We start from the raw sequence: 15,006 nt of genomic DNA, 5'->3' as shown, positions 1-15,006 counted from the left end.
AGCGACCTACACGCAGAGGCAGGGCCAAATCCAAAGCTGAGCCCCTGGGAGCTGTGAGAACAAAGAAGAGAAAGGGAAATCTCTCCCAGCAGCCTCAGAAGCAGCGGATTAAAGCTCCACAATCAACTTGATGTACCCTGCATCTGTGGAATACATGAACAGACAGCCAATCATCCCAAATTAAGGAGGTGGACTTTGGGAGCAAGATCTATGATTTTTCTCCCTATTCCTCTTTTTGTGAATGTGTATGTGTATGCTTCTGTGTGAGATCTTGTCTGTATAGTCTTGCTTCCACCATTTGTCCTAGGTTCTATCCGTCCATGGTTTTTTCTTAAAATTTTTTTTCTTAATAATCAATTTTAATTTTAAGAACGTTATTATACTTTACCTTCGTCCTTTCTTTCTTTCTTTCTTTCCTTCCTTCCTTCCCTCCTTTAGACAACGAATCATCCCAAATTGAGGAGGTGGTCTCTGACAGCAAGATTTATGATTTTTCCCCCTTTACCTCTTTTTGTGAGGGTGTATGTGTACGCTTCTGTGTAAGACTTTGTCTGTATAGCTTTGCTTCCAACATTTGTCCTAAGGTTCTATCCGTCCCTTTTTTTTTTTCTAATTAAGAATTTTTTAATTCAATAACTTTATTATACTCTATTTTATTTTTACTGTATCTTCTTTCTGTTTTCCCTTCTTTCCCTCCTTCCTTCCTTCCTCCCTCCCTCCTTTCGTTCCTTCTTGCCTTCTTTCCTTCCTTGCTTCTTTCTTTCTTCCTTCCTTCCTTCCTTCCTTCCCTCCTTCCTTCCCTCCTTTAGACAACGAATCATCCCAAATTGAGGAGGTGGTCTCTGACAGCAAGATTTATGATTTTTCCCCCTTTACCTCTTTTTGTGAGGGTGTATGTGTACGCTTCTGTGTAAGACTTTGTCTGTACAGCTTTGCTTCCAACATTTGTCATAAGGTTCTATCCGTCCCTTTTTTTTTTTTTCTAATTAAGAATTTTTTAATTCAATAACTTTATTATACTTTATTTTATTTTTACTGTATCTTCTGTCTTTTTGTTTTTCCTTCTTTCCCTCCTTCCTTCCTCCCTCCCTCCCTCCCTCCTTTCGTTCCTTCTTGCCTTCTTTCCTTCTTTGCTTCTTTATTTCTTTCTTCCTTCCTTCCTTCCTTCCTTCCTTCCCTCCTTCCTTCCCTCCTTTCCTTCTTTCTTTCCTCATATGGCTACTAATTCCCTCTACTTTTTCTCCCTTTTATTCTGAGCCGTGTGGATGAAAGGCTCTTGGTGCTCCAGCCAGGAGGCAGGGCTCTGCCTCTGAGGTAGGAGAGCCAACTTCAAGACACTGGTTCACAAGAGACCTCCCAGCTCCAGATAATATCAAACGGCGAAAATCTCCCAGAGACCTCCATCTTAACACCAGCACCCAGCTTCACTCAACGACCAGCAAGCCACAGTGCTGGACAACCTGTGCCAAACAACTAGCAAAACAGGAACACAACCCCACCCATTAGCAGAGAGGCTGCCTAAAATCATAATAAGGCCACAGACACCCCAAAACACACCACCAGACGTGAACCTGCCTACTAGAGAGACAAGATCCAGCCTCTTCCACCACAACACAGGCACTAGTCCCCTCCACCAGGAAGCCTACACAACCCACTGAACCAACCTTAGCCACTGGAGACAGACATCAAAAACAGGAGGAACTACGAACCTGCAGCCTGAAAAAAGGAGACCCCAAACACAGTAAGATAAGCAAAATGAGAAAACAGAAAAACACACAGCAGATAAAGGAGCAAGATAAAAATGCACCAGACCTAACAAATGAAGAGGAAATAGGCAGTCTACCTGAAAAAGAATTCAGAATAATGATAGTAAGGTTGATCCGAAATCTTGGAGATAGAATGGACAATAGAATGGACAAAATGCAAGAATCAGTTAACAAGGACCTAGAAGAACTAAAGATGAAACAAGCAACGATGAACAACACAATAAATGAAATTAAAAATACTCTAGATGGGATCAATAGCAGAATAACTGAGGCAGAAGAACGGATAAGTGACCTGGAAGATAAAATAGTGGAAATAACTACTGCAGAGCAGAATAAAGAAAAAAGAATGAAAAGAACTGAGGACAGTCTCAGAGACCTCTGGGACAACATTAAACGCACCAACATTCGAATTATAGGGGTTCCAGAAGAAGAAGAGAAAAAGAAAGGGACTGAGAAAATATTTGAAGAGATTATAGTTGAAAACTTCCCTAATATGGGAAAGGAAATAGTTAATCAAGTCCAGGAAGCACAGAGAGTCCCATACAGGATAAATACAAGGAGAAATACGCCAAGACACATATTAATCAAACTGTCAAAAATTAAATACAAAGAAAGCATATTAAAAGCAGCAAGGGAAAAACAACAAATAACACATAAGGGAATCCCCATAAGGTTAACAGCTGATCTTTCAGCAGAAACCCTACAAGCCAGAAGGGAGTGGCAGGACATACTGAAAGTGATGAAGGAGAAAAACCTGCAACCAAGACTACTCTACCCAGCAAGGATCTCATTCAGATTTGATGGAGAAATAAAAACCTTTACAGACAAGCAAAAGCTGAGAGAGTTCAGCACCACCAAACCAGCTTTACAACAAATGCTAAAGGATCTTCTCTAGGCAAGAAACACAAGAGAAGGAAAAGACCTATAATAACGAACCCAAAACAATATAGAAAATGGGAATAGGAACATACATATCGATAATTACCTTAAATGTAAATGGACTAAATGCTCCCACCAAAAGACACAGATTAGCTGAATGGATACAAAAACAAGACCCTTACATATGCTGTCTACAAGAGACCCACTTCAGACCTAGAGACACATACAGACTAAAAGTAAGGGGATGGAAAAAGACATTCCATGCAAATGAAAACCAAAAGAAAGCTGGAGTAGCAATTCTCATATCAGACAAAATAGACTTTAAAATAAGGACTATTAAAAGAGACAAAGAAGGACACTACATAATGATTAAGGGATCGATCCAAGAAGAAGATATAACAATTGTAAATATTTATGCACCCAACATAGGAGCACCTCAATACATAAGGCAAATACTAACAGCCATAAAAGGGGAAATTGACAGTAACACATTCATAGTAGGGGACTTAAACACCCCACTTTCACCCATGGACAGATCATCCAAAATGAAAATAAATAAGGAAACACAAGCTTTAAATGATACATTAAACAAGATGGACTTAATTGATATTTATAGGACACTCCATCCAAAAACAACAGAATACACATTTTTCTCAAGTGCTCACGGAACATTCTCCAGGATAGATCATATCTTGGGTCACAAATCAAGCCTTGGCAAATTTAAGAAAATTGAAATTGTATCAAGTATCTTTTCTGACCACAACGCCATGAGACTAGATATCAATTACAGGAAAAGATCTGTAAAAAATACAAACACATGGAGGCTAAACAATACACTACTTAATAATGAAGTGATCACTGAAGAAATCAAAGAGGAAATCAAAAAATACCTAGAAACAAATGACAATGGAGACACAACGACCCAAAACCTGTGGGATGCAGCAAAAGCAGTTCTAAGGGGGAAGTTTATAGCAATACAAGCCCACCTTAAGAAGCAGGAAACATCTAGAATAAACAACCTAACCTTGCACCTCAAGCAATTAGAGAAAGAAGAACAAAAAAACCCCAAAGCTAGCAGAAGGAAAGAAATCATAAAAATCAGATCAGAAATAAATGAAAAAGAAATGAAGGAAACAATAGCAAAGATCAATGAAACTAAAAGCTGGTTCTTTGAGAAGATAAACAAAATAGATAAACCACTAGCCAGACTTATCAAGAAAAAAAAGGGAGAAGACTCAAATCAATAGAATTAGAAATGAAAAAGGAGAGGTAACAACTGACACTGCAGAAATAAAAGAGATCATGAGAGATTACTACAAGCAACTCTATGCCAATAAAATGGACAATCTGGAAGAAATGGACAAATTCTTAGAAATGCACAACCTGCCAAGACTGAATCAGGAAGAAATAGAAAATATGAACAGACCAATCACAAGCACTGAAATTGAAACTGTGATTAAAAATCTTCCAACAAAGAAAAGCCCAGGACCAGATGGCTTCACAGGCGAATTCTATCAAACATTTAGAGAAGAGCTAACACCTATCCTTCTCAAACTCTTCCAAAATATAGCAGAGGGAGGAACACTCCCAAACTCATTCTACGAGGCCACCATCACCTTGATACCAAAACCAGGCAAGGATGTCACAAAGAAAGAAAACTACAGACCAATATCACTGATGAACATAGATGCAAAAATCCTCAACAAAATACTAGCAAACAGAATCCAACAGCACATTAAAAGGATCATACACCATGATCAGGTGGGGTTTGTTCCAGGAATGCAAGGATTCTTCAATATACGCAAATCTATCAATGTGATAAACCATATTAACAAACTGAAGGAGAAAAACCATATGATCATCTCAATAGATGCAGAGAAAGCTTTTGACAAAATTCAACACCCATTTATGATAAAAACCCTGCAGAAAGTAGGCATAGAGGGAACTTTCCTCAACATAATAAAGGCCATATACGACAAGCCCACAGCAAACATCATCCTCAATGGTGAAAAACTGAAAGCATTTCCACTAAGATCAGGAACAAGACAAGGGTGCCCACTCTCACCACTCTTATTCAACATAGTTTTGGAAGTTTTAGCCACAGCAATCAGAGAAGAGAAGGAAATAAAAGGAATACAAATCGGAAAAGAAGAAGTAAAGCTGTCACTGTTTGCAGATGACATGATCCTATACATAGAGAATCCTAAAGATGCTACCAGAAAACTACTAGAGCTAATCAATGAATTTGGTAAAGTAGCAGGATACAAAATTAATGCACAGAAATCTCTGGCATTCCTATATACTAATGATGAAAAATCTGAAAGTGAAATCAAGAAAACACTCCCATTTACCATTGCAACAAAAAGAATAAAATATCTAGGAATAAACCTACCTAAGGAGACAAAAGACCTGTATGCAGAAAACTATAAGACACTGATGAAAGAAATTAAAGATGATACAAATAGATGGAGACATATACCATGTTCTTGGATTGGAAGAATCAACATTGTGAAAATGACTCTACTACCCAAAGCAATCTATAGATTCAATGCAATCCCTATCAAACTACCACTGGCATTTTTCACAGAACTAGAACAAAAAATTTCGCAATTTGTATGGAAACACAAAAGACCCCGAATAGCCAAAGCAATCTTGAGAACAAAAAAAGGAACTGGAGGAATCAGGCTCCCTGACTTCAGACTATACTACAAAGCTACAGTTATCAAGACAGTATGGTACTGGCACAAAAACAGAAAGATAGATCAATGGAACAGGATAGAAAGCCCAGAGATAAACCCATGCACATATGGACACCTTATCTTTGATAAAGGTGGCAGGAATGTACAGTGGAAAAAGGACAGCCTCTTCAATAAATGGTGCTGGGAAAACTGGACAGGTACATGTAAAAGAATGAAATTAGAACACTCCCTAACACCATACACAAAAATAAGCTCAAAATGGATTAAAGACCTAAATATAAGGCCAGAAACTATCAAACTATTAGAGGAAAACATAGGCAGAACACTCTATGACATAAATCACAGCAAGATTCTTTCTGACCCACCCCCTAGAGTAATGGAAATAAAAACAAAAATAAACAAATGGGACCTAATGAAACTTCAAAGCTTTTGCACAGCAAAGGAAACCATAAACAAGACCAAAAGACAACCCTCAGAATGGGAGAAAATATTTGCAAATGAAGCAACTGACAAAGGATTAATCTCCAAAATTTACAAGCAGCTCATGCAGCTCAACAACAAAAAAACAAACAACCCAATCCAAAAATGGGCAGAAGACCTAAATAGACATTTCTCCAAAGAAGATATACAGACTGCCAACAAACACATGAAAGAATGCTCAACATCATTAATCATTAGAGAAATGCAAATCAAAACTACAATGAGATATCATCTCACACCAGTCAGAATGGCCATCATCAATAAATCTAGAAACAATAAATGCTGGAGAGGGTGTGGAGAAAAGGGAACCCTCTTGCACTGCTGGTGGGAATGTGAATTGGTTCAGCCACTATGGAGAACAGTATGGAGGTTCCTTAAAAAACTACAAATAGAACTACCATATGACCCAGCAATCCCACTATTGGGCATATACCCTGAGAAAACCGAAATTCAAAAAGAGTCATGTACCAAAATCTTCATCGCAGCTCTATTTACAATAGCCCGGAGATGGAAACAACCTAAGTGCCCATCATCGGATGAATGGATAAAGAAGATGTGGCACATATATACAATGGAATATTACTCAGCCATAAAAAGAAACGAAATTGAGCTATTTGTAATGAGGTGGATAGACCTAGAGTCTGTCATACAGAGTGAAGTAAGTCAGAAAGAAAAAGACAAATACAGTATGCTAACACATATATATGGAATTTAAGAAAAAAAAAAAATGTCATGAAGAACCTGGGGGTAAGGCAGGAATAAAGACGCAGACCTCCTAGAGAACGGACTTGAGGTTGTGGGGAGGGGGAGGGGTGAGCTGTGACGGGGCGAGGGGGAGTCATGGACATGTACACACTAACAAACGTAGTAAGGTAGATAGCTAGTGGGAAGCAGCCGCATGGCACGGGGATATTGGCTCGGTGCTCTGTGACAGCCTGGAGGGGTGGGATGGGGAGGGTGGGAGGGAGGGAGACGCGGGAGGGAAGAGATATGGGAACATGTGTATATGTGTGGCTGATTCACTTTGTTATAAAGCAGAGACTAACACACCATTGTAAAGTAATTATACCCCAATAAAGATGTTAAAAAAAAAAAAAAAAAAAGAAACAGTCTGTACTTTGAGGTCAAGCAAACGCACCATATTGGGCAAAGAAACAGAAAAAAGAACAAAGAGGAATTAGAGAATGAATCTTATACTCACGGAATGTTCTATAAAATTCTTCAAGAGCCAGGTGCTTGTCTGAGTTAAAATCATCATATTTCAGTAGATCATACAAAGTGCAATCAGAAGGGTCCTTGCCAAGTTCTTCCTGTTTTATCACCTGACAAGAAAATTAAATTCAGGCAATTATATCTGTCTTAACATTTCTATAGTATAATTAATTATATGTAAGTCACTTAATAGGTAATTTAAGTCTGTAGTTGGGCAAAGAACTGAACCTATGAGAAACCTGGGTTTTCAGTTACTGGACATTTATTTTCAACTGTTTCAAAGATATACTTATAAATTTGACTTAGTTGCTTTGACGTTAAGATATGTACTTAGAATTTAGCCTAAATTTTCTAATATAGAAATCTCCCAGTAGGACCCAGAAAATCTGAACACTAAAAGGACATTTTTGTATTTCAGTCATTTCCTTTGCTCCACTTATATTGACTCAAGGAAATACCTGCACATGAAAATTTCCTCCAAAGTCTCAGTGACCCATGTCAAAATAGAACAGCTCTTCTCCAACAAAAATAGTGAGGAAATTTGGTCCAACTTTCATCTTCCTATTATTTGTAAAAAATGAAGTTAGTATTTTTTTTCTCTTCTGCCTAAACTCCTCTCCAGCTGGAAATAAAGGCATTTGGTATTCTGAATTAACTCCCTGGGTCACAAAGGAGCTATTCAACAAATGACTGTTTCCAGGAGCCAGATAGAATTAATGCAGCAATAGATGATGGAAACCTACCCAAGCATGGGTGAGGAAAATCACCAGACTGCTTTTCTACTCTGTGCTCTGTCCCATGGACTGGGGCAGTAGCTTTTTTATACTCTGTTTTTTACCAGACAGATATAGCCTGTCTGGTAAAAGAGGTCTCCAAGATTTTTCAAACATTCCTTTTCATTCTGGGTAGCTGCATAGCTGTGTCCACGGTCTTTCATATTTGTCCACAGAGGGAGTGGTTCATATTGCTTGGAGCTTTGCTTCCTTGTGTTTTTTTTTAAGTTGGTGCAATCAGGAAACACAGACTCTGAAGTCAGCCAGCTCTGGGTTCAGACCATGCCAAGGACACTTAATAGTTCTAGAATATCTGGCAAGTCACTCAACCTTTTCTCAATTAGAAATTAAAGATAGTAATCTCTATCTCTCCTGGTTGTTGTGCAGACTTATAAAAACATGTATATGCTTATACACACACATATCATCAAGTGCAAGACAGACAGTATACATTCAGACCTAATCAAAGTTAAAAATAATGATTTTTATTTAACGTGCTTCTCATTATAATAATTCATGCAGATTTCCACACCAGCTTGTGCACGTTATAGTTGTATATTCATGATGCTTTACTATTTCTTTTGGTAGAGCGGGATGATTCAAGCTTTGTCACAGCAATGGCAGATTGGTGATAGGAGTTACTAAAGAGCTATTTTTAACCTTTTATGGAACATCCATAAGTTAGACGTTGTCATGCCTGCGCTTGGATGAGCTGCAGAGACAACGCTGAGGATGGAGCTTAGCCGATGGAGCACTAGAAGCTCCAGCCCCTCCTGTAGCCACCTGAGTGGTGACGTGCAATGACAGCACCTGCACTGCTAAATACGACTTTTACACATCATGTGTTCTCTCTTCTTGTTTACTGGATTCAAATTTCATTGGCTAAGCGGCATTTGCTGCCTTAGAAGGGGAGGAAAGTGAATGATTTATCTGCTTTCCATATAAATGGATATTGTCAACAGTGAGGATTAAAGCCCTAGGCTTTAGCACAGTCCAGCTGGAGGGATTAACAAAACCATCTAATGGCTGAAGCTACCTCTCCTATAAGCCTAATGGGGAAACAAGTACTGCTTTTCTGTTTAGAAAGCAACGGCGCTCTCAGCCACTCTCCATCTGTTATTTGTTAGATAATGGGAAGTGACTTTTCCCAGGTGGCGGAGGGGCAGTGTGTTTGATCTTACCTCACTATACTCTTCCTAAAGACCTGCAGTGCCAGCACTGCGGTAATTTTTAGGATGCAGTGACACCAGGATTTGGTCAGATATTTTAATACTATTTTTAGTGACTTTTAGTCACGTACCTGTTTGTGAAACGATGGAACAGAAAGTTGGGGGAGAAGCTTTCATCATTGTACTGTATGTCTCACATTTATTTCTGTTCTAATATTTCACTCAAGTTAAATCATGTATAGACCCAGAGAACAGACTCCTACTTTTTTCCTTGAAACTGGTTTTGACATAAGACTAGCTTGCTTTTGATTTGATCTTGAACTTGATTTGATCATGATTATAAAACTCCAGCTGGATATGCTGTTTTAATGAATGTGCTTTAGAAAAGTCCACGGTCCTGGCTAGTGAGCTTTTTATAAAAATCCTTGTTCACAGACGCTTGGCCATGCCCACACACAGGGGAAAGGTGATTGACTCCCTCATTCTTCCATATTTTAAATACACGTTTTCCTCATTTAGTCCATTTTTGGTCAATGAAATAGCCTACTTAAGACATGCTTCCTAGTAACTTTTTCTCTCCTCTGTTTCCTGATGGGAGCATTGGCACACTCTGGGGTGTTCCAAATGCAGAAGATACCTTCCTATAGACCTTTTAACCAGCCTGGGAAAATTGCTTCAGATATTTGGAGTTCTGATAGCCTTAACGAGCTGAATGTGTGACTGGGGGAAAGAAAGTATAAAACAAAATAGTAGTAATACATTAAGCACTCTGGTGCTGGGGATCCAAACTTGTAGGACATTTATTTCATTTACCGTCTGGCTCTGGTTCCAAAGACTTCCCACTGTAGCTTCCTCAGAATGCATGTGTTACATCTGAACTAGCGATTCTTGACAAGGCCAGACTCACTGAATATACTGTCATTGAAGTATCTTATGTTGAAACTTTAGTCTAGGAGGCCAGTCACAGTTTCACTTGCAAAGTATCTTTTTAATTCAGGTAAGTACATTGTTTTTTTAGGCATAATGCTATTGCACACTTAATAAAATACTGTGTAGTGTAAAAATAACTGTTATATGCACTAGGAAACAAACAAACAAAAATTATGTGACTTGCTTTATTGCAATATTGTGGTAGTCTGGAACCAAACTGCAATATCTCTGAGACAGGCTTGTACACTACACAGAATCTCAGATGACGATAACTTATCTAAAGGTAAATAAAACTGGAAAGAGAGATAGAAAGTGCCAGAGGTAGATGTAGAGGATTGTCTCCCTGCTAAGAGATGCATGGTTATTAGATTTCTGGGGATAAGGCATGATTTGGACATCCAGGTTTATTATATTAACTCTCACAAAAGCAATAAGATACGTGTAGTTGATTTTGATGGTCTCAAGTCAGGTCATGGTGATGAGACCATCTGTGTAGGGGGTAGGAAGACAGAGGAGTCTAATCTTCCAGTTTTGTGTCTTGTTCTTTCCTCTCCTTGGTGGAGTGGGAGAAAAGATGAACTCGTGAGCTATACCACTCATACTGCCAACTACTAATTGGCACTTGCCAGCTCCCTCTACAAGGATTAAATCATGCGCTGCTGCAGCTGCTGACCTTCAACGCCCCCTGAAAGGAGTTCAGGTGGAGAGCAGAAATGAGGCCCTCTGTGCTCTGCAAAAAAGTGGCAGAACAGGTCTTCAGATAGTTAGATATTTTCAGGAGACAATTTTATGAGCTCAATTCTTGCATCTCCTCATATCTAGAAAAGCACTAAAATCCTTCGTGGTGACGTCTGCTCCTTGTGACGAGTAACCTTCACGAGACCAGCAGAAACCTTCTGCAAAAAATATGTGCTTGACTGCATGTACTCCCTCTTCACCAAAATCACATGTATACTGACCTGCCCCCCAAAATCTTTGGAGCAGTTTCTCAGAGCTCTCCGAAATGCTGTCTCCCGGGCTATAGTCCTCATTTTGCCCCAAATAAAACAACTCACAGCTCTCACGTTGTGCATTTTTTTTTCGATTGATAATATGTTCAAGTAATCTGAGTTCTTCCTCATCCTTTGAAACTATTTTTCTCAAACTAATCATGCCTGTGTCAGAATCACAATGGTCTTAGTAGAGTTAGAGCTCAGTGATCCTCTATTTTAAAGAAAGTCCATCATGTTTGTGAAGTTAAGCAGAGGTAGATATATTCAGTCCTTTACTTGACAAATGTGTAGGCTCAGAAAGGCTCCAAGGCTCAGAAAATAAATATACTCCTGTGGTAACAATACACATCTCCAGGCACTGGCTTTTAACTTTCTCCCACATCAGTATAGGTTGGCTCTTCTATTACTTGGTCCTCCAGACTACTTCTTATCCACTTTCTTCCTTTCTCCCTCTCTCCCTTCCTCCATCCCTCTTTCTTTCCTTTCTTTACAACCACCATATGCCAAGAATAGTTCTAGGGACTGGAGATTAATTAGTAAGTAAGAATGACTCCCTTATGGAGTTAATATTCTAGAAACGGTGAGTGGGAACATGTAATCAATTGAAAAAAACAAGATAATTATGGATGGTCAACAGCGCTTAAAAATAAACAATGTGAAAGGACAGAGAGTAAATAATTAATATTACAAATTATAATGGTTTAATCATATGTAACTGATGCTACCCTGCAATAGGTGTATTAAAAGAAAAGAATTGCATAAAACAATCACATCTTCTAAATTCTCTTTTAGATTTCGTAACATGCTTAACACGTTAGAAGACGTTTAAAAAATCATTAGGGCCAACATTAATTTTGAAAGACTAGCTGAAGAGATAAAATTATGAAACAATTGGTGGGATGAAAACTATTTTAGTTTTAAGGCATTCTATATGGCTCACAGGGATTCTCTGAACATGAATGCCAACATTTTTAGTATACTTTGACATTCTAAAGGAATGCTACAAACAATATATTTAAAATTTTTTTTTAATTTAATTTTAAATTCCAAGTTGTCTTATGATACTATGAACAGAGTTAAAGCAAAAAAAAAAAAAAAAAAAAGAATATTTGAAACTACTTACTAAGGTTTCCAGCTACAATTGAAATTACTGTTTACTAATTGGAGCCCTGAGCTACACCTAACCCAACAATACAGGCCTTACCTTTCTGTTTTAAGTGCTAACTGTTGCTGTTATTATTCTGAAATCCTTAGCCCTTGAAAGGAAATTCCCAATTCTACTAGGATCTACCTACTGGCATTGCCAATGCCATTTTAACAACTGGTTTCTGCTGCCTTATTTTGTATACCTGACAGGTTTATGGGGTTTGTAAATGCTGAATAGGATTAATTACCATGGCACTCCCAGACAGCCCTCACTTATCTCCTTCTCTACCCAAACAAAGGCTTATTTATTTGCATTTAGTTTGTTTCCACTAAAATAGCATTTTATCTATGGGATAAAACAATTCTTACCAATCTCATTATACATAAATATGTTGACTAGCTACAAGAACCCTTTTAAAAATCTTTAAAACTGTAATAGGCTTAACAACTCAAAATAAAGACTAACTGTCCATTCCCTATGTAATAGTTTTAATAAATTTTAAAGAAAATGGATATGTACAAAGTCTGCAAAGACATCAGCACCATGCCTATCCTGTTAGCTTAAAAATATCTAGCGTTATTTATTCTTGTTTTTTTATTTAATTTTGTAAATGAATTCACATATGGTAGTCATTGAGCAAATGGCTCTTTAAGTCAAATATATATAACGTAATAATCTAAATCCTGAGAACAAGTAGTTCCTTTTGTTATTTTAATAAACAGTTGTCATGTGTGCACATTAAGGAAATATTTCATTCTAATATGTATTCCTAATGTGAATCAGCTTATTAAGATGACAGAATCTAAATGAAGAAAAAAGCTAAATCAATATACTCAATACAGCTGCTAATTTAAACTCAGACTCACAAGGGAATGACTTTGCATACTTAAACTCCATGGGTGGTTATTTTATGAAATGGGGAGAAGGCTGAGGAACACATTTGCCAAGCCATTAGCACCATTTCACTTCAAGAACTCTACGTTGGCTGCTCTTAAATTAAGCAAGGAGAATTTTAGGCTGAGGTTGGCTCTAATGCCTTGGCACATACAATACAACCAACCCCTAAACCTGTAAATGCCTCAAGGTTATGAAATCAAAACCTAAGGACAACCAGTCACAAACAACTAGGCTTTAATCTGTAGCCAATTAGTACTTTTCTTACTTTGCTTTCACCTTCTCTCTGTAAAAGTTTTCCCTAGCTCCCCTCCGCAGAATGCTTCTAACAACTTTTGGTATGGCGCTGCCACATTTGAATGGATTTTTGCTCAGATAAACTCAACATTTTAATATGTTTCAGTTTATCTTTTAACATTGCTAATAAACTCAAGGGTGCCATTCTGCTGAGTGAAGTCTGCGTATGTATCCCCTCATTTTACTCTGAGGAACCATGATGCAAGAAGTAGTTGTCCTTTCTCTAAGGGACAATTTATACAAATTCCCTTGTGCTTCTAACCCTGGTTAACCTCTGTGACACTATAAAATCCAAGTCTCCCCATATTGCTCTGCACACTTCCCAATCTGACCTAATCTCATTTCCTTTCCAACTCAAACCCATCATAGTATCCTCTGTAAATCCTGCTCTCTGATCAGAAAATTCTCTTTTGGCTTCTATTTTTATGAAAACATGTTCTTCACCATACTGACTTTAAGAAAATCTGGCTACCCCTTAAGAAAACCAGTTGTCCAATAATTTTAACAATTGGAGACTAATTTTTTTCTCATGTCTATTCTACCTCAATGGAAGGAAGATGGTCAAAAATTAAATGCTTCCCTATTGGCACTTCTGGATTTCTTCCTCCTCCCAAATGAGTTTTCTTTCATCAGATAGATAGATAGATAGATAGATAGATAGATAGATAGATAGGCAGATGGATGGATGATAAATAGAAGCTACTCCTTTGAATGTCAGGTCATTCAGTTACATAATTCTTTCCTATTCTCTCCCCATAATTCACCAATGATTTACCCCTCAATTCACAATATTTCTGTCTACCTTAACTCTTTATCAATATCCCCAGAAACTTCAAAATGCATATGAATAAACCACCAGGAAGAGTTCTATGCTTCTTTTCATAGCAAATGATCATTAACCTTCTCTCTTCCAATGAACTTTTCCTACATACCAGCCTGCCAAAAGGGATGTGATCATACCTTAGGTCACTTCATCCTGAAATCCTCATTTCAAGCATTACAGGTCTATTTTGGAATAACATATGTTCTTAAAACCATAAATGTGTTACTGTGTAGCTGAGCGCCTGACCATACTAGTCACATACACAATACTTAGGGGAGAAACCCTGTTTGTTATTATGTTTCAAATAAAGACTATACTTTACATTTGTTAAGGCTTTTTCAGTGAGCTATTATCCTATGAGACATACATTTGAATATTAAGCAAATTTGCAGCATATTGCTACAAGGACAATTTTCACTGAAGCAAGCATTAGTAAAGCTCAGATTTCACCATAGACCCAAAGAGAGCCCTGAATTCTTGCTGTTGGAGAAGGCAATTTAAGAGAAGCAGGAGAGAGATACAGGTAATAGAGATGAACCTCAGACACTTGTTTAGATTTGGGGAATGGAACTAAGAGAGAACACCAAACAAGCAAAGTTTCACACCGTCAGCCTGGTCTTTGGAAAGAGCCAGAAAATTTGATTTCGCCTTTAGTGCATAAAACCGGTTACTGGCTGAGACCACTCAGTACTACCACCTCATTCTGAATAGGACCCAGGCAGTACAGCACAGATTTAAGAAAAGATACAGGGCTGCCTAGACCAAAGTAAATTAAATGTCCATTTACCCGTTGTCAATAAAGAGAGAAGAGACATCTTAAAACAAAAATGCTCAACAAATACTTTAAATGTGATTGAAATATTACCTTTGTCATACAGTAATTAAGATACGTATATGGGAGAGGAGAGAGTGATGAACTGTTCTGTTCCTGTAAAAATGCTCCCA

The 15,006-nt window shown here is 37.9% G+C and overlaps 1 protein-coding gene across 3 annotated transcripts in view; it reads right to left on the bottom strand.

The window, feature by feature from the left end:
- Positions 1-15,006, bottom strand: part of FSTL5 (follistatin like 5) — a 615,591-nt gene that overhangs the window by 303,851 nt on the left and 296,734 nt on the right. For all 3 annotated transcript variants that reach the window (XM_019926751.3, XM_019926752.3, XM_019926753.3), the window contains exon 5: positions 7,026-7,146. In XM_019926751.3, coding sequence (XP_019782310.2) covers positions 7,026-7,146 — 121 coding nt within the window. The remainder of the gene's footprint in view (positions 1-7,025; positions 7,147-15,006) is intronic.

Source organism: Tursiops truncatus, chromosome 5, assembly GCF_011762595.2.
Source record: "Tursiops truncatus isolate mTurTru1 chromosome 5, mTurTru1.mat.Y, whole genome shotgun sequence".
Classification (NCBI taxonomy): domain Eukaryota; kingdom Metazoa; phylum Chordata; class Mammalia; order Artiodactyla; family Delphinidae; genus Tursiops; species Tursiops truncatus.
This window is presented reverse-complemented; position numbering and strand designations above follow the sequence as displayed.